Here is a 20,165-nt window from a genome sequence, read left to right as displayed (position 1 = left end):
GGCCCATCATCTTTCTTTCCAAATTTGCCTTTCTTTCTATATCAGGAAATGGCATCATCATTCACCTAGTTACCTGGACCAGAAGCTTAGGGGTCATGCCTGACTTCTCCTGCTCTCTTAGCTCCCCTGTGCAATCAGTCATCAAGTCCTATCAATTCTAACTCCAAAATATCTCCTGGATCCCGTCAACTCTCACCTGGATTATAGAAGCCACCTTCTATCTGGGATATATATCTCTAGACTTGCTCATCCATTCTTCAAATACAGATTTGAAATATCAGTACCCTACTTGACACCCTTCCGTGATCTAGATTCTGGTCAAATGCCTTTAGACGACTTAACAAGGTTCTCCACAATCTGGCTGTTCGTCACACCATACTGTAGCATAGAAACAATAGAGCAGAGAGTTAAAGGTTATAGGGTCTTGAGCCAATCCACCTGGTTTCACATCCTACAATAGTTCTGATCATTATTAATGCCTTTGATACTTGGGACAAGTTACTGTAGCGTCTTTGTGCTTAAGCTTTCTCATCAATTAGAATGGTCTTGAATAGTCAATGTAAATACTTAAAATGGTGTACAGTACATAGTAAATGCTTGAAAAATGTTAGTGGTTATCACCATTACTATTTAATATGTGTCTTCTTTGCTAGAGTGTAAGGCACACTATTTTTCCACCTCTCTGTTCAAAGCTGTCAGCACAGTTATAGGCATGTAATGGATGCTCAATAAGTATTGTCCAATGAGTGAATGAAAATAGGATGACTAAATGCTATAAAGTATATAAAGGGCCCAACACAGTGCCTTGCATTAACTGTACACAAAGCAAATGTTGGTACAGCAGAGTGATTAAGGATTAAAGCTGTGCGCTTGTTGGGTGGCTTTAAGCAAATTACCTTCTTTAACCTCCTGTTTCTTCATAGGGTAGTAGTGAGGTTAAAATCATTTAATGCATGTAGGGGGCCAAGCAGTGATTGGAACGTGATAAGTAGGTGATACATGTCAGTAACTATTACTTCACTCTTTTTTTTGCAATTCAAGATTACGTACTTGTATTTGTAGCAAAATTCTTAAGAATGTAGATCCTTAAATCAGCATCAAAATATCCTCTAAAGCAATATTAGAAATACCTATCATTCGTTATTTATATTTTTAGTTATTTGGATTTTATGAAGAAATCTATTCCTTAATCCTCCTTTGAATGCATAGTATTCATTCATTCTGCATTTATTTATTGAGCATATAATATTATGTGCCATGCACAGAGCAAGGTTCTGAGAACATAGCAGTGAGAAAAAAAGACAGTCACATTTGTTGTTCCCAGAGCGTGTGAGTTACTAGGCAAGACAGGATTCAAGCAAGCAATTCCAATGAATTAGAAAATGCACAGTAAGGAAAAGTAGAGGATACCATGGCAGGACATTTCACACTAGCTTTATTGGAAAGGAGCAATAAGACAAATGCTAAAATTCAGCATAGGATAATTTGGGATAATATAAGACAAAATGCCGGCCATAAATTTTGGTTAGTGTAACTAGCAAATGAATTCTCCAATCAAAAAAAGAAAGAAAGAAAGAAAGAAAGACATTTATTTTAAAACTTCCAGTTTTAAAATAAATAAATCATGGGATATAATGTACAACATGGTGACCGTAGTTAACAAAACTGTATCGTATATTTGAAAGCTGTGAGAGAGTAGATCTTAAAAGTTCTCATCACACATGAAAAAAATGGTAACTATGTATAGTGGAGTTATCGTGGTGATCATTTCACAATATATGCAAATAACGAGTCATTATGTTGTACGTCTGAAACTAACATAATGTTGTATGTCAATTAAATCTCAACAACAACAACAAAACTCCTTTGGTACGAGTACAGATTGAAAAACTACATATACATGATTCATCCTCTTTAAACAAAATAATTCAAGTTGCTTTTTAATTTTTCATTGTTATTCAGCATGTATGACTTTTCTCAAATACTAGCCAATTTCAGATAATTAGATTTTATAGCAAGTTAAAGATTGCCTGTGAATTGAAGAAATAGAGCTAACAGGGCTGCAAGAGCACTGAGTTTTGTTCAATATTGTACAGAGTATTTATGTTGTTGCGTTGTTTAATAGTTCCTTAATTAGGTGCTATATTGATTTTGTCCATTAAACTATGTTTGCAAGGTGGTGTTTTAATTCACTTAGCTTCTGATGTAACACTCTGTATCCACAATGTTAAGTTATGGCATGTGGCTGTTTATAAAAAGATATGTTCTCTCAGAGATCTCAAAGTCAGGCTATGAATCCAAGGTTAGGTCATCAAATTGGAGAGTGGGCTATTGATTGTCTATAAATGCCCACCTTGCTTCCTGACGTCTTAATTATTAGTGCCTCTGTGGGACTTAAAATGATATTATCATTTACCTTTGTCAGCAGTTGAGTTAGACTTTCACAGTTGGATTTATTTTCTGCCTTTCCATTTTAATCATTATAGGCTGGTTTACTCACATGATGTGCAGGCAGCAAATTCGTGATATCTATGACCAAAAAATGCAGTATTTTTTAACTTTGGTTTGTTTTCTGATATCACAAATTAATTTTCAAACATACCAAACCTCCTGATTACCGGTATGATTTTAAATACTACTCTGTTTTGTCATTATACAATCTAGGGTTGGTAAACTATTATTCATAAAATATCTCAGAGTACAGAGTTCTTTTTTTAAGGCATTATCTGAAAAATGCCACTTTACTAATGTGCTTTTATATAAACTGGGCATCACATAAGAAGGAGAGGAATAACAATAGCTTTGTGGTGCTCAGTCTCTTTATGTTTTCACACTCTGACAACTGTGTTTTAAGACATTAAGACTGTTGTGACACGTACTTACTGATGAAAGGAAAAATCACAGTTAGTAGGTGAAAAGACGGCTAGTGGCTCCCACATTGAGGCACAACAGGACAAGTTGAAAAAAAAAATCTTCAAGATGATACTTTATTGTGTTTGAAGATGTGGTACATCTCACTCTTACTGTGAAGGCTTTAATTGGTTTGATTCCTAACCCACACGCTTTGAGTTTAGAATAACTACAGGGCGCTCTGTTGCCCTGTCTATTTTTTCCTCCATCTTTCCTCCTTTTTCTCTTAGTAAAACCTACAGACAACCTTAGTGTTTCCTATGATCATTCCCAGGTTCAGACTCTGGGGGCTTAAGGATGGAGTGATCTCAGTAAGGGAGGATGGAGAGCACTAAAACTGGCCCTCCTTTTATTTCCTCTGAAGCCAAAGTTTTCTGGAATTCAGGACATGATGAAAGACATCTGTTTCCAGGCTTTTATCTAGGAGGACTGATGAGCTTCAGAGGAAGAGGTTGTCCAAGTATTTACAAGTTTATCAAATGGTGTCAATGGCTGGCTGACTTCCAGGTGTGTTTACAGCCAATAAAGAGCATTTGAAAATGCTAACAGGAATGACCACACTTGACTTGGCCAAATTAGAGGAGAACCATGACTTGAAAAGCAACAATGCAGAATTTAAAAAGACAAAGCCCCTTCACAAAACTCTAGCCTCCTGACATTCCAATAGAGGCTTTTTAGCAGGAATGTTGTACTGATATTAGCTGCCAGTTCCGTGGATTTAAGCGGAGAAAAATCTGTGATGTCCTTATATCTCTATATCACTGATTATAATGACAGGGTCAGGTCAGCATCTACCTTTTAGAAAAGACACATTCTGAGACTTTAATTCAAAATAAATCCATTCTAAATAGTGTAATAATTTGAAGCAAAAGACATTGATAGGCACTTAAAAATGAGATTCACATTTCATAGGAAAGGCTAGAATAGATCAGTGATCTTCAGTGATCTTCAAACTGCTTTGTTCTTGTGCCTCTAAAATGAAATATGTATACAAATTTAAATTGAATTTTAACACAGATGTAGAGAACAAACGTATGGACACCAGGGGGGGAAAGTGGCAGGGGGGTGGTGATGGAATGAACTGGGAGATTGGGATTGACATGTATACACTAATATGTATAAAATGGATAACTAATAAGAACCTGCAGTATAAAAAATCAATAAATAATATAAAATTCAAAAACATAAATAAATAAATTGAATTTTATTTCCTGCAACCATAATACTCTTAAGTGTTTTTAAAAATCCGTTTTATTCTGTACTGAATTTTTGTTTACAATTATTAGTTGTACATATTTGGATGAAATCAACCTAATTATGGTATAAATATGTTGAGCATTTTGATAATTATTAAATATAAAAAGTGAAAATGTATTAAAAATACCTCTGAATGAGATGAATGGGGACTTTTTCAAATAGTTTATATATTCACTGATGAATATTACTTATTACAAGAGCAAAGCAAGGTTCAGTATCAATTCTGTTCCTGTTATCCTTTGTTATAAGTATAAACATAAGAAATCTTGCTACAAAATAAGCAGAAGGGAGTGGAAGAATTTTTTTAGAAGGATGCCGTTCAATTATTTGAAATCCTTATTAGTCATACGTTAAAAATCACATTGTGATCTATTTCCAAAAAGTATATTTATTGGTCTACAAGCTGTCAACTTCATCACATTTCTTCTTCAGTTTTATTGAAAGCAAAGAATTAACAACTACCTGCTTTCAAAAAGATTCGTTACGCAGTTTTCGAATAAATACAATGTCTCGATTTCCATGGAGAATACCAGAAAAGACTTCACCAAGACTTAGCAAAATACGTACTGCCAATTATATCTCTTATTCTTTTACTTCGCGGCACTTTATCTGATATATGCAGAATGGACTGGAAAATGGAACTACTGTTCATTTTCATTTACCTTTGTTGTAATCTCTCTTGAATGCTTTTATCATATTACATACTTTGAATATCTCTATTTAGTTAGCTCACTAATTTATGAGGAATACCCACTATAAAATTTACTGGCAGAGCTAGTTCCCATTAAAATCAAACTTATTTTCTGTCAGAAAAAAATCTGACTTGTTTTTTCAGTTCAAATAATTTATTTTAATACGCGTTTTGTCACGACTGTCTCAGCTCCGAATTCCTATGCTAGGCGGGCAGTAAGTAGAGATGGACAAAGACCAAATCCTTGCCAGGAGCCTGACAGTTGGATTAAGTAAGGCATCATTGCCTTTAACATGTCTTACTTTATTGATGTTCTCTTTGCAGTCATGAAGCTCTTCTGCAGATGAAAAGCATTCATGCACAATGGTTGGGTGGGTGATGGGGGCATGAAACAATAAGGTTCTCCCTCCCTTTTGATGTATCGGATTTGAAAACGTGCCAACAGTCTTAAATACTCCATTTCTCAACTTCACCGCACTTTGCCTTGGATAGAAATACGTGTAGGACAGGAAAAACACTAAAGCCCTACCGTGGGTTTATGGTGTCTTGATTAAAGGAGGTTTATCAACAAAAAATACTTTCAGTTTTGCCTGTTTGACACACTGGAAACTTTATGTTCTAAGACAACGTATGAAAGAAAGATTCTGGATGTGTGAGAGGTGTGCCCGTCTGTTGTAAAGGAAGTCTACATATGGAAGTTGTTGAGGTTCTAGAAGTTAATTCCCATAAAATACTCTACCCCTCTTTCCTCACTGGAAAGTCCTCAGGTTCCCTAGGGGTATGAGTACTCTTGTTTGAAGACTCCTTGACTAAATGACCTCCAAGGGCACTTGAACTCTGAGATTCGGTGAAGCTTTTTCCTTACAGGTACACAAGAAAACTACGATCACAGCTACTGCTGCCCCATTCAAGCACATCCACTCAATCTTGGTTATTTTGTCTTACAAATGAAAGAACCTTCTTTCTGAAAAAGAGCCACCTGTTAAATTAGCTATGGTACTAATTGGATAAGTAGATACACTTATTGACCCAACAGTGGGTGCACATGTCGCTTCAGTGAGAAAGATTTTAACACCTCAAAATAGGATATGGAGAAAGCAACAAAGCAAAACCTGAAACCCTAGAAGTCAGAGCTTGATTACTGTTTCCAAAGCTAATGCTCTTGGGCAAAGATGATGATGTGGAAAAACAGCTCTGGGATTAGCACCACTTAATGCTTACCAGCTCTCAAAGTATGTATGTACTGTTAAAACTGTAAAAACCATTTATACCAGCAGTAGATAGGATCAAGACCAGAGAGTAGATTAAGTCACATAAGCTTCAGAAAATAACAATAGAACTTGTTAATAACAGTAAAGTATAATAATAGCCTTAGAAATGTGTGAACATAATGAGTCCAAATAAGAATGATCTCATGTTTAAATATGATTATGTTTACTAACAGATGTTAGTGGGAAAAAAGACTACTACTCTATTGGGTATTTTTTAAATAGCACCATGTGGAAGTCAACCAAAAGACAAAAACTTATTGGGAATTTATAATAAATTATAACACAAAGAATATTTTGTTATAGTATCCGTGGCACACAAAACTGGCCATTACTTCCTAATAAATTATGTCCTAAAATTGAAAGCTAAGCAGATTCTCTGGTATCTTTCAGTGAGCTAACATACCTGATTTTATATGGAATAGACAAATAAATTTAAAACCCAGTAATTTGAAATAAATATTTGTTTTAATAAAAAGCAAAGATTTTACAGATGACTCTATAAAACACATAGTTCTGGAATTGTGCAGACCTCGATTTGCATCTTGACTCAGCCCTCACTTCAGGCATGTAATTTACTTCTTTGAGCCTTAATTTCCTCATCTCAAAATAATATCGACCTCATAGAGTTGTTTTGAAATTTGAAACAGGTAGTATAGATGAAACTACCTGGCATCTTGTATGTTCTCACTAAAGGTTAATTCCATTTCTCTTTTCCCCGCTTCTTAATCTTTTTGGTAAAATCTAATTTATGAGAAATTTAGGTTCTTGTGCAAAAGCTTCCAAAATGAAAAGTAGAAATTGATCTCAGGTATTTTTAAAATTCCTGTGAATAAAGAAAGATATTTGCTTAGATAGCAAGCAAAAGTAATCTCTGGGTATAGGGCTACACTTTTTATCTTTTTATTTATATATTCTAATTTTGCTAAAATGAATATTAATATCATAAGATACGTATTTTAAATTTCAATGAATGATGCATGATTTATAGTCTGTGAGTTGATACATGAAAAATTACAATGATTACTATAACCCAATTTTGAACTTTTATTTTCAAGAGCATTTTATATTAGTAAATTAGTTCAACAAAGATAGACCTGGTAGGTAAAGGTCTGTTAACTGCTGTGATTATGGACATCAGGAAAAAAGAGAGGAAGTGAAACTGTAAATAATGACTTTTTCTTAAGCTTTCTTGTGCAGCCCCCTCCTGCCTCCTACCTAGGTTATTGCACCTGTATCCTAACTCGTCTCTCCACTTCCTGGCTTCCCACGCTACTGCACTTTAATGTCCTTGAGACAGTGATTTTGTGTCACCTTTTGCCTGATCAGAACCTTTAATGGGTCTCTGTTTAGCTGTAGCTGTCCTTTGCACCTGATGGGCATACGTCATTGTAGGAGGCAGCAGTCCAGAGAGAAAAGAATCCCAGCACTTACTAATAACACACTCTCCCCCAGACTTCACACTTATCCATAAATGTGATCTGTTGTGAATTACTCTAGACCCTAATGGCCATAACCTGGATATCTACCATAAACATCTGTTCCTTATTAATTTTTTTTTTTTTTTTTTTTTTTTTTGGCTGCTCTGGGTCTTCGTTGCTGCGTGTGGGCTTTCTCTAGTTGCGGCGAGTGGGGGCTACTCTTATTGCGGTGCGCGGGCTTCTCATTGCGGTGGCTTCTCTTGTTGCGGAGCACAGGCTCTAGGCGCACGGGCTTCAGTAGCTGTGGCGCATGGGCTTAGCTGCTCCACGGCACATGGGATCTTCCCGGACCAGGGCTCGAACTCGTGTCCCCTGCATTGACAGGCGGATTCTTAACCACTGCGCCACCAAGGAAGCCCTCTTACTAATCTTGAATTCTGTTTCTCCTCATGACACGCATGCGTGCGCGCGCGCACACACACACACACACACACAAAACATATTAATAAGTGCCTTTGTAGGATTGAAGTATAATTAACCCATATTAAATCTATTTCAAGTACCTATTTTTAAAACATGCCATAAATTATATGCATAGTAACGTAATGCCTATATATATGTATGTATATACATATATACCTACCTTCAAGAAAAGGGGTGGGGCTTCCCTGGTGGCGCAGTGGTTGAGAATCTGCCTGCTAATGCAGGGGACATGGGTTCGAGCCCTGGTCTGGGAAGATCCCACATGCCACGGAGCAACTAGGCCCGTGAGCCACAACTACTGAGCCTGCGCGTCTGGAGCCTGTGCTCTGCAACAAAGAGAGGCCGCGATAGTGAAGAGGCCCGCGCACTGCGATGAAGAGTGGCCCCCGCTTGCCGCAACTAGAGAAAGCCCTCGCACAGAAACGAAGACCCAACACCAGCCAAAAGTAAATATATAAAAAAATAAATAAATAAATAAAAGGTTACTATTAATTTAAAAAAAAAAAAGAAAAGGGGTGGAATAATGCTCTTTGGCAGAGTTGAAAATACAAAAATTCAGGAACATGAATTATAAAGACCAAATTCTTTAACCGGGTATTCAGGGGCCTCCACCATCTGATATCATTTTTCCTTTTCCAATCTTATCTTTCATTACTTCCATGACAAAGCCATTAATGTCTTCCATTCATTTAATACCTACTGAGAGCCAAGTGCTTTACATAGAACACCTCATGTAATCCGTATTGTAGCCCTGTGATTGCATTATTACTAGCCCCATTTTACAGATGAGGTTTAGTATACACCTTCAGGTCACACAGCTAGTTAGTGACAGAGTCGGGATTCAAACCCTGGTTTATCTGACTCCTGACTTTCTTAACTTCTTTTCTAGCCAGATGGATGTCTCTGCTCACCATCACCCGAACACATGTTCAGTTCCATTGCCATGTTTTTAATTATGATATTCACCCCAACTCAGACGCCTTAGCCTACTTGTCCTACAAAGTTTTGCTCAGAACTTAGCCCTTCTGTGAAATCTTTCCACCTCCAGCCTTCAGTGATATCACTTTGCTCTGACCTTTAACCATGTGTTGCTTTAGATGGTCATTTAATTTATTAGTTTGTAGGTGTTGTCTTCCCAACCAGGTAACTAGCTGCTTGATGGCAGAAGCCATCAAAGCCAGACTAATCTCTAAGATTCTATTCTCTAATTTATATTTCTTCTTGATACCCACAATTCTGTGTCCCTAGTAAACACTCAAAAATGAACTCAATGTTAAATTAATAATTCTTCATAGATAGAAGACTCTCCTCTGTCATTAAAATAAAATAGTTCACAACTCTCCAACTTGAAATGAAGTAATCTAAATTTTGAATTCACAACTTATCCGGTGTTGTGTAATAGATATTTTATAACATTATGTAATATCTGAATTAATATTCGGATCAGTGTTCTTAAAAAGACAAATTCAGTAGTAAGTCAACTTTGTGACTTTCAAAAAGATTGACTTGGTAGAGAATAATCTGCCCACTTCCATTCTCTTCCTTTGCGTTCATGGACCCTTTCAATGGAATAAGAGACGATGTGGTTTTGTGTCCATTTAAGGCAAATTGTAAAACCTTCTCTATCACTAACCCCCTCAGAATGAGGAAGAACCTTAATGAAGAGGGAAGGAGGTGGAGACATACCAAAAAAGAGGATTCTTGGATCTGTTTCCTAAAACTGGGAAGGAGATGGTCTCTAAGAGGGGTCGGAGATTCAGGGAGTGGAGACTATTTGTTCTCAACACGTTGAAAGTCATTGAGAGGGCTAATACACGTGTGCGGAAGGCTGAAGGTGACGTTGAGGTAAAGATCAAAAGAAAGAGGAAAAGTTATGGCAGCCTACATTAAAAACTTTGTGAGAATTTAAACTTACCCCTCCTCCTTCCCTTCCCCTCATAACGTGCCCCCTGCCCCCTCTCAACCGCCCTTCAGGCATCTGAATTTTCATTCATTCTACTGTATAGTTTGGAGGGAACTACATGAATCTGTGCCATTGACTGTTTTTGTTGTTTGCTTAAGGATTGATTTGGAAATCTCCATAATCCATTCTGCCTTAATTCACACTTTGCAGGGTTATGGTATGTTTAGAATGTCTGGTAAATACCAGACTTAATCTCTCCCAAGAAATAACAACACATATAATTTGTAAGATAATTACATTTCAAGCGATCAAGAAAGACTGTAGGTGTGAAAACAGTTGCAGTAATAGGCATACCTTGGGAGGAAGTAAAGGGATGTTGACTTCAATATCTTAAAGGATGTGCTCAGTCAGAGTTGGTTGAACAATATCTAACGAAGAAAAACCTTTTAAAGGGAAAATTAGAAATAAATAAGAGCATTTCATTTATCAGAAGAAAATGAAATGTCTGAGCATTTAAGTAGAAAGAATTTTTTGAAAGTCAGAAAGCTGTTCTGTTTTTTGGCTTTGTTTCTTTTTAATTTTTTGTTCTTTTTCAATGGATCTCTTACATTCAGGAAAATTGGGTGGATTTACACAAGAAAATAACACCATAGATTCCGGAGAACTTGATATTGGCCGAAGAGCAACTCAAGAGGTTCCCCCCGGGATCTTCTGGAGGTCACAGCTCTTCATTGATCAGCCACAGTTTCTTAAATTCAATATCTCTCTTCAGAAAGATGCACTGATTGGAGTATACGGCCGAAAAGGCTTACCACCTTCCCATACTCAGGTAGGCGCTGTTACCAATACAATGAAAACTGCTAGTTTACATTTTTTTTTTTTTTTAATTTTTTTTTATAGCTACTTTATTTATTTATTTAATTTATTTATTTATTTATTTTTGGCTGTGTTGGGTCTTCGGTTCGTGCGAGGGCTTTCTCCAGTTACGGCAAGTGGGGGCCACTCTTCATCGCGGTGCGGGGACCGCTCTTCATCGCGTTGCGCGGGCCTTTCACCATCGCGGCCCCTCCCGTTGCGGGGCACAGGCTCCAGACGCGCAGGCTCAGCAGTTGTGGCTCACGGGCCCAGCCGCTCCGCGGCATGCGGGATCTTCCCAGACCAGGGCTCGAACCCGTGTCCCCTGCATTAGCAGGCAGATTCTCAACTACTGCGCCACCAGGGAAGCCCCCTAGTTTACATTTTTAAAGTCATTCTGTTTCTTAAGTTCAGCTGTTTAACTGTTTGACCACTTTTGTGTTGATCTTTTACAGTGAAAAGAATTTTGAATATAGGTGACACTTATCTTGAGATTTTTGAATTAGTAGGAAGAACAGCATTTTCTTCCTGACTTGCTTTAATCATTATTGATTGATTAAAATGTACAGAATTTGTGAGTAACCTGATGAATACTGAACATCATCTGAGTATGTAGTAAAACACCATAGATTTTCCAAGTGTTTTAGAAAGATTCTAAGATCATTTCCAAAGATCATACTCCTTTCATGTAATAGATGCATGACATTTTCATCTCAAACATGTATTCATTCTGTTGAAAATATATTATATACTTTTTACTTTCTGTCAGATTTACTCTTTGTAAAGAAATTATGGGAACATAAACAGAAATATGATGATATAAACTTTATCAACTCAAGCCATGATTCCTAGTCTACATATGATGAACACTGAAATACAGAGATAAAAGAGCTTTCATAGGTCACCAAGGATGATCACATTACTTAAAACAATTCAAATACCCCTATATCGTAGATTCAAAGAACTTTAAAGTCAATTTGCTTTCATGAAAATCACCTCACAACTGTCACAGATCAATAATCCCACAGATTTTTCATAATCTAATATTGGCTCATGGTGTATAAATTGGAAATTGTGGTTTAAAGAGGTCCCATTATGTAAGAGAAATTATTTAAATTACCTATCACAAAACTGGAGCCCAGACTTTTCCCCAAAACAGGAATTCCAAAAAATGTAATAGATGGTTAATTAAAATTGACAATTAGGTGAGCTTAAAGTTATGCTTGAAAATCAGTTTATTTACTTATAGAATTTCATGCCGATTTTAATTGGATTTATCAAATGAGGACCAGAGGATTTTCATGTATGCTTTATATTATGTAATTTTGTGAGAAATGCTTTTTCTATAACCTCAGAATATAAATTATAAAGAAAAATTGATCCCTCTACTAATAAAAATAATATCTTTAAAAAAAAGATGAGTAAGAAAATTTGAACATGCTCTCTCTAATGTCATGGATCAGGGAAAGTTTCATATACATATATAAATTATACAGCTGTAAATTTTTTGAATGTCATGCTTTGATGTATTCATTTTTCTGATTTAACGTTTTTCATATCTACATTGTTAAAGTAATTCCTTTAATGTTTACATGTCAAATTCCTCTTATTGTGTACTGGGGTCCAATTTTAAATTTCAGATTACAGTTGCATTTGACTCTAGTTCATGTTATAGGTGACACTGACTAAGATGTAATAACCAGATTTTCTTAAGTGGAAGTGGCCCTCTCTGACTTCAGTTATAGCAGATAGATTGCATTTAGTAGAGCAGTAGTCCAGTGAAATAGGAAAAAAAAATTTTTTTCCATTGGAATCACATACATGATTAAATTATTTTTGTATAACTCAAGACACATACCTCTAAACTAAGTACAATAGCGAGCTTGTAACCTATAAATTCCAAAAATTAATTTCAGAAAAAATTCTCTAATGCGTTGGGCACTTTAAAGGTTTATTTAAAGATTTAGGGTTGACTTATTGGAGGTTATATATACCATATAAGACTAGGGAATAAAAGGTGTAGTTTCAGGTTCTCTTGTAATTCTTCTGGTATTTAAACACAGTATACGTGATATCCACTTTTCTTTTCTCCCACAATATATGTGTTTAAGTAGGTTATGCATTTTCTTAAGCTCCACAGTAATTAGAGTTCCTTCCTGCAGTTTATTCAGGATCAGCAGAGCAGACAACTGTTTCTGAGTTCAGTGTTTAAACATGATATATGCTATAAAACAGCCCAAAGTGAACATTTCTCTGTTTCTGGGGAACGTTAAATAAATCAACCTGAAATAATTAAAATTGGCCAACCATTCAGAATAATCACTTGAGTTTTGAAAGTCTTTGTGACCCTTTGTAAAACTGTCCATATGATTGTTACTAAGGCATCAATTGACGTTCTTCTCCCTGATGCAATTCATTCTCCTGGACAGTTAAGAAGCCTAAGGAAGCAAGTTAACGCTGTACAGTTAATAGTGTACTGTGTATCCTTTAAGTGCATCTGCATGAAGCCTATTTTCGAATGGGAGTCGGAAACCTGGGTTCTTGAGCACACACCCCTGCCACTTTCTGACCTTGTGACCTTGCACAAGTCTAACTTCCTTGTGCCTCAGTGTCTATCTGTAAAATGAAGGAGTTGCATCAGGTGATCTTTAAAATCACTCCCTCCTCTAGGTCAGTGATTTACAGCAAGAATCTACCGCCACCAAAGAGTTGATTTAAGAGCACAGTTAGGTATTCATAGATTGTGCATTCTCATCATTTTAATAACTGAAATGAGTTAAGAATATGGAAAATCTGTTCAGAAACGAACCACCAAGATACCTTTATCAGGTATAAGCTTTGTCTCGTGATTGCTCCTCCAAAGTGGTGAGACTGAATTTTGTCCTAAAAATAGCATAAGATTCTAAGACTTGCTGCACAGCAAAACCCAGAGGAATCTTATGAATAGGTGTTACGGAGCAAAACTCTCGGATTTGCCCATAAGTGATCACTTTACACCCTGAGAACAAAGGTTATTACATTTCTGCTCCACATAGTTTGTTTCCTTTCCGTGGCGATAGCTTCAGTGTCACATAGGGGACATGTCTTTAGGTATTTGAGTGCCCTCCTGAAGTTGTGTGTGAAATGCCCCCCGAAGGGCCTCGAACTGGGTAGATACTCAACAATCGTCAGCTACTCCCCCACCCCAGCCTCACTTTGTTGTTCACACTGTGATGACAAACAATGATCCCTATGATAAAGGTGACAATTAATAGGGCTTGAAAGACCTATTAAAATTCAAAATTTCCTCCCATTCACTTTTTCAGTTACTGTGTTTATGTTAGGGGAAAAAAGTGTTTATGTGATTTTCCATAAAAAGAAACTTTTTCTTGTCTTTTTGCCATGCTAATGCAAGTATTTAAATCTGATGAGAAAATGAATGGCTTATTTGAGGCAGAGGCACCTTTCAAACGTGCTGAATTAATTTCCTCTGATAATGTCGGAACAGAATCCCGGTGAAATTTTGCAGTTCAGATATCCATACCAGTCATTATTTTCATCCTCATAAGATGTAAATGAAAAAAGTGTTTGAATGCTAATCACGTTGTGGTTTTTTGTATATTTCTCACAGCTAAATGATGTTATAATGCAGTTTGACTACACCAAACAATAACAAAAAATGCTTTTATATTTAAATTTAAAATTTAGTATGTCGAAAGCTGAATTAGATATTCTAAATTCTGTCCAATAGTAACAGTAAGAGGTCTGTGTACAGTGGCCACGTATTTAACTGTGATTCTTAGAATCCCAACAACTGATTTTTTTCAATTTGATGGTATTAAGGGATTCATTATAAATAACCTTTCCTTAAATAGACGTCTGATGAAATTCCATTTAAGGAGTCTGTCAGAAAGTAGAATATTGATGATTCACATTTGTAGTGCTTTAGCATTAATGATTTGTATTTATAGTGCTGTAGTGTACTTTTCACCATAAATACATACCTCAGGAATAAAATGAAACTGGGTAAGAGTCTATAGACACTGAATGATTCTACTTTTAAGAAACTATTGTCTAACAATTTATTAAAACTATGTTGGAAAGTCTTTGCAGTGTCTTCCAAATTCACTGAATTTATCTCTGGCTACAAAATTTTACCCCACTGTTACCAGTCACGTTCCATTTTTTTTTCCTATTTATTTATTTATTTATTTATTTATTTATTATTTTTTATTTATTTATTTATTTATTTATTTATTTATTTATGGCTGCGTTGGGTCTTCGTTGCTGTGCGCGGGCTTTTCTCTAGTTGCGGCGAGGGGGGCTACTCTTCGTTGCGGTGCGCGGGCTTTTCATTGCGGTGGCTTCTCTTGTTGCGGAGCATGGGCTCTAGGCACGCAGGCTCAGTAGTTGTGGCTCGCGGGCTCAGTAGTTGTGGCTCACGGGCTCTAGAGCGCAGGCTCAGTAGTTGTGGCGCACGGGCTCTAGGCGCGCAGGCTCAGTAGTTGTGGTGCACGGGCTTCATTGCTCCGCGGCATCTGGGATCTTCCCGGACCAGAGATCAAACCCGTGTCCCGTGCATTGGCGGGCGGATTCTTAACCACTGCACCACCAGGGAAGTCCCCATATTTTTTTAAATTATCTTCAAATTCTCCGGTTACATTCTTCCAGCTACCCAATGTTCATGATTAATCTTGCTAAAACAAAAATTAAGTTTAATGATGATTGACTTCATGATAATAATTGGGCCGGCCATCCCTTCAGAACTCCTCCATTGTTTAATTTTTTAGACTTTTGATCAAAGATGTAAAGGCATCTTGTTATATGTTTTTGATCTAACCGTAACTAAGTAAAAATCCATGGCTTTCTCCATGGTGCTCGGAATGGTTACATCAGGGTCACAGAGAGGGGTGGAATGGGGTAACGGAAACAGCCCGAGCTTTGGAGCAAAGCGCACTGGAGTTCACATACCACCTGCACCACTGACCAGATATCTGACCCTGCTCAAGCTTCTCAAGCTTCAGTTTCCTTCATCTTTGAAGTGTAAACATGAATGCCTTCCTGGAAGTGTTGCTAGGAGGATTAAAAATAATCCTGGCACAGAGTAAGTATTCAGTAGCCGTGGTTACTACTTGAGTATTAAATAGGAGAAGATCTTAAGAGATCATCTAATGGTCTAACTAAAATAGAGCTGCTGGGTTTGGAATAGTATAGGTTTATGGTTGTATCCCCAAACTGGCTAAACGCACAAACTTTAAAAAAAATTTTTTTCATAATTTTATTATAGTTGATTGACAATGTTGTGTTAATTTCTGCCGTACATCAAAGTTATATATTCTTTTTCATATTCTTTTACATTATGGTTTATTACAGGACACTGAATGTAGCTATACAGTAGGACCTTGTCGTTTATCCATCCTATGTATAATAGTTTGCATCTGCTAATCCCAGACTCCCAGTCTATCCCTCCCCCAACCCCCCTCCCCCTCTAGGCAACCACAAGTCTTGTTCCGTAAAGTCACAAACTTTTTATCAGCCAGAAGAATTAAATAAGTTTGGGAACCGTATTGCGCATCAAGGGGAGGAATGGTCTGTGGTGTTTAAATACAACAGTGGTATTTGGTGTGCAGTGGGTAACCTCCATCACCCCTGTAGACGCAATGCGTAGAAGTCCCGTCAGTCGGGAACTTTCTTCTACCCCCGCGTTTATTGCAGCAAAGTGGAGACGTCTGGAAGGGAAAGGGAGGAGCAGCCGCGGCCGTGCTGCTTCCGACTGCTAAACGGTTCTCCTTGTCCTCGTTCTCAGTACGACTTTGTGGAGCTGCTGGACGGCAGCAGGTTGATTGCACGAGAGCAGCGGAGCCTGCTTGAGCCCGAAAGAGCCGGGCGACAGGCGAGGTCCGTCAGTCTCCACGAGGCCGGCTTTATCCAGTACTTGGATTCGGGAACCTGGCATCTGGCTTTTTATAACGATGGGAAGAGTGCAGAGCAGGTGTCGTTCAATACCATCGCGACAGGTAAGACGTGTCTTCAGAGCATCGCTTCCGGGCTTCCGGCCTCAGCGCTGCGTTGCGTACGAATGCCATTGCGTTCACCGATTTGAGTGATCCCTAGGATGCTAACGCCTGAGGTGAAAGTGAGAAGTATCTTGTAAGTTGTTTGTTTATGACCGTGTGACAAAGCACGAAGCGCCGGAAGACAGCCTCACCTGGAAGTAGCGTGGAGGAGGGCGGTGCCTCATGAAAACGCTTTAGAGCGTCTGCTTTTGAAATGCCAGCGCTTTGCTTTACTAGTCGCACAATCTGGTAGCAATGAATACTTTTGCGGGGTTATGGAGCAAGCCACCCGTGCTTCCTCCAAGGCGTAGCTAAAATGATCGAAGTGCCACGGTTTACCTGGCACCAGAGGCAGGCCACACAGCAAGGATGCTTCTTTTCCTTTTCTTCAGAGTCTGTGGTGGAATGCCCCCGAAATTGCCACGGAAATGGAGAGTGTGTTTCTGGAACGTGCCACTGTTTCCCAGGATTTCTAGGTCCGGACTGTTCAAGAGGTACGCGAGTTAGAGTCTTTTCTCAAGCCAATGTAAATAAGCTGTAGAAACAGGAGCAATTCAGAAAGCTCTCAAGGCAGGAGAGAAAAGGGGGGGGGGGGGGGGGGAACGGCATGCTGCTTGTTCCAGCAACGTGCCTGCTCCTGGAGAACCTCGAGGCGACGCGGCTGTTCATTCCTCTGTCGTGTCTCATTCCACAGCAGCCTGTCCAGTGCTGTGTAGCGGCAACGGCCAGTACTCCAAGGGCCGCTGCCTCTGCTTCAGCGGCTGGAAGGGCACCGAGTGTGACGTACCAAGTACGCAGTGTATCGACCCGCAGTGCGGGGGGCGTGGGATCTGTATCGTGGGCTCTTGTGCTTGCAACTCCGGATACAAAGGAGAGAACTGTGAAGAAGGTAAACATGTCAAGCCTTGCAGAGGTCTGTCGTTATAGCTTCATAAAGGAACGGCTTATATGTCTAACCTTTAGTTTGGCAGATGAATCTTTTTATATGCCTCCTTCTGAAAGTAATTTTGATTTTTGCTTTGCTTCGTGAACATTTTACCCAATAAAAAGAAAAAAATACCGAGGAGTCCTTTAGCTCTCTCTCAATTGTGTGAATAATTTTTTTTTTTTTTAACTCTGAGAAAGTACACGAACATTTTTGTCTTAGAACCAGTGGTGAACCGTTGATTTTTTTTTTTTTTTTTGCAGTTTTTCACCTTGATGCCAGCTTCTAAATCTAACATTTTGGCATCTCTAGAAAGACAGAATATTGAACATAGTATACTGGTGGAGAAAAATACATCGTGGGTTTGTGCCATAACTGTATATAATGTTGATAGTCAAGATGCTATACTGTAAAGTGCAGTTGAACTGTTTTTTCAAAAAGCAGAAAAGCACCATTTCCGTTCTTCAGTCAAATGGATTTTATTGATCTGCACACACAAAGTGATGCAATTAAGTCTCTGGAATTAAATTTTCAGGCCATTGACCCTACAAGTGTAAAGTTTTATTGAGTCAAATTGCTAAATTAAATCTCGTCATCTAAAGCACATTAAAGTGAATTAAGAGAGATAGAGAGTCTGCAACTCATTTATTTCTCAAACATTTGAGGGTCCCATACAGCTGTCAGTATTCAGTGGTTATGATTAGGTCAGCTGATTCCGATTTCGTTATAGAGAAGCCAATACTTATTACTCTCTGATAGGGCAGAACGGAAAGCAATCGTCTGAAATCTCAAGAGCAGAAGTGTGTAATTCACTAGAATTACAAATCCTTGCAAGAGCCTCAATTACCTAAATGGCATGATTCTTAATGCTTTATTGTATAAATTCTCTGCATCTTTCAGAAACGAGTTCTTGCAAATAAACGGTGGGTAAACATTTGAGTATCCAAAGTGTTCAGGTAAATTAGATTGGGGTGTAATTCTTTGTTCCATATGTACTTGTGTATATCTTCTAGATTTGACCGTAAATTTGTTCTCTTTTCTTTCCACTAGCTGATTGTCTAGACCCTGGATGTTCTAATCATGGTGTGTGTATCCATGGGGAATGTCACTGCAATCCAGGATGGGGTGGTAACAACTGTGAAATACTCAAGACCATGTGTCCAGACCAGTGCTCTGGTCATGGAACCTATCTTCAAGAAAGTGGCTCCTGCACTTGTGACCCTAACTGGACTGGCCCAGACTGCTCAAATGGTGAGGGTCATATATTGCATACGATTGAGCGCTTAATATTGTTTAGCTAAAGGTTACAACATTTTAATTTTTAAAACACACTTATTATACTTAATATAGATTTTATTAAAGTGAACATTTATAGAAATAAATATTAAAAGTAGTGAAATTTGTTATCTTATAATATGGAAAGAAACAGGCTTAGTCAGTTTGTCATTAAGTTTCTCCTTTCGTATTAATGTACAGAATAATCTTTCACTTGTGTAAAGGTCTCTTTCTTCTTAACTCTGAAGGCCTGTGTACAGCTTGGAGATTTAAGCACATTATCTCATAAACAGAGAAGCTTCAATTAAAAAATTATGTGACAACAGAAGACTTAATATTATCACAATAAAGAGTAAACATATATAGATATTACGGTGTACGTAACGGTTCAACACTGAGCTTTTAATTGTAACTGTATGATTATAATAGAAATGACAGGTAGTAATTTTATTCAATCAGTCATGTTGTTTTTGAGCACCAGCTCTGTGCATGGCTTTGTGACAGACACTGTGGGTATAAAAGAGTATCAGTCATTCCTGCCCTGTAGAATACTGGCTTTCAAGTTTTTGACCATGACCTAAATAACCTGTGGTCTTAAATACATTTTTACATTGTGACCTCATATACATATATATGCATATACTCACATCACTGAAACAAAAGCTTTACAAAGTGATATACACTGATACTTTCTCCCATGTCTATTCTACTTTTTTTAATGCCGGTTGCAACCCGTGAATTAATTCCATGACCCACGCGTTAGTCATACAGTTTGAAAAGATGCTGTTCTAGTCTAGAAGATTACAGTTTAACTGGGGAGATGAGATAAACACACATGACATACTTAGAAACCAGTGTGTCCCAGTATAATATTCTATTGAGTATTACATGGACTAATATGCTAAATTCAGTCAATATTTAGATCCTGCCTTGATGCCTATTGAAAGTTTTCAAGGAGATTTTTTAACATTTCTTGCCTTCTTTTCAAGATTGCAGTTAGTGTGGAGGTTGAGGGAATATTTTTTGACTAGGGGAACAGTATTAGAAAGTACTTAAGAGCATGGATTCTGAAATCCGATGTTTGGGTACTACTTGATAGCTGCATACCCTAGGGAAATTACTGTATGCCTCAGTTTGCTCAT

The 20,165-nt window shown here is 37.7% G+C and overlaps 1 protein-coding gene across 19 annotated transcripts in view; it reads left to right on the top strand.

The window, feature by feature from the left end:
- TENM3 (teneurin transmembrane protein 3) overlaps positions 1–20,165 on the top strand; it is a 2,524,603-nt gene that overhangs the window by 2,396,020 nt on the left and 108,418 nt on the right. For 18 of the 19 annotated variants that reach the window (XM_059909692.1, XM_059909687.1, XM_059909688.1 and 15 more), the window contains 5 exons: positions 10,548–10,762; positions 16,574–16,784; positions 17,216–17,317; positions 17,518–17,712; positions 18,799–18,999. In XM_059909692.1, coding sequence (XP_059765675.1) covers positions 10,548–10,762; positions 16,574–16,784; positions 17,216–17,317; positions 17,518–17,712; positions 18,799–18,999 — 924 coding nt within the window. The remainder of the gene's footprint in view (positions 1–10,547; positions 10,763–16,573; positions 16,785–17,215; positions 17,318–17,517; positions 17,713–18,798; positions 19,000–20,165) is intronic. The other variant, XM_059909693.1, reaches the window with a different exon arrangement.

Source organism: Balaenoptera ricei, chromosome 21, assembly GCF_028023285.1.
Source record: "Balaenoptera ricei isolate mBalRic1 chromosome 21, mBalRic1.hap2, whole genome shotgun sequence".
Lineage (NCBI taxonomy): Eukaryota > Metazoa > Chordata > Mammalia > Artiodactyla > Balaenopteridae > Balaenoptera > Balaenoptera ricei.
This window is presented reverse-complemented; position numbering and strand designations above follow the sequence as displayed.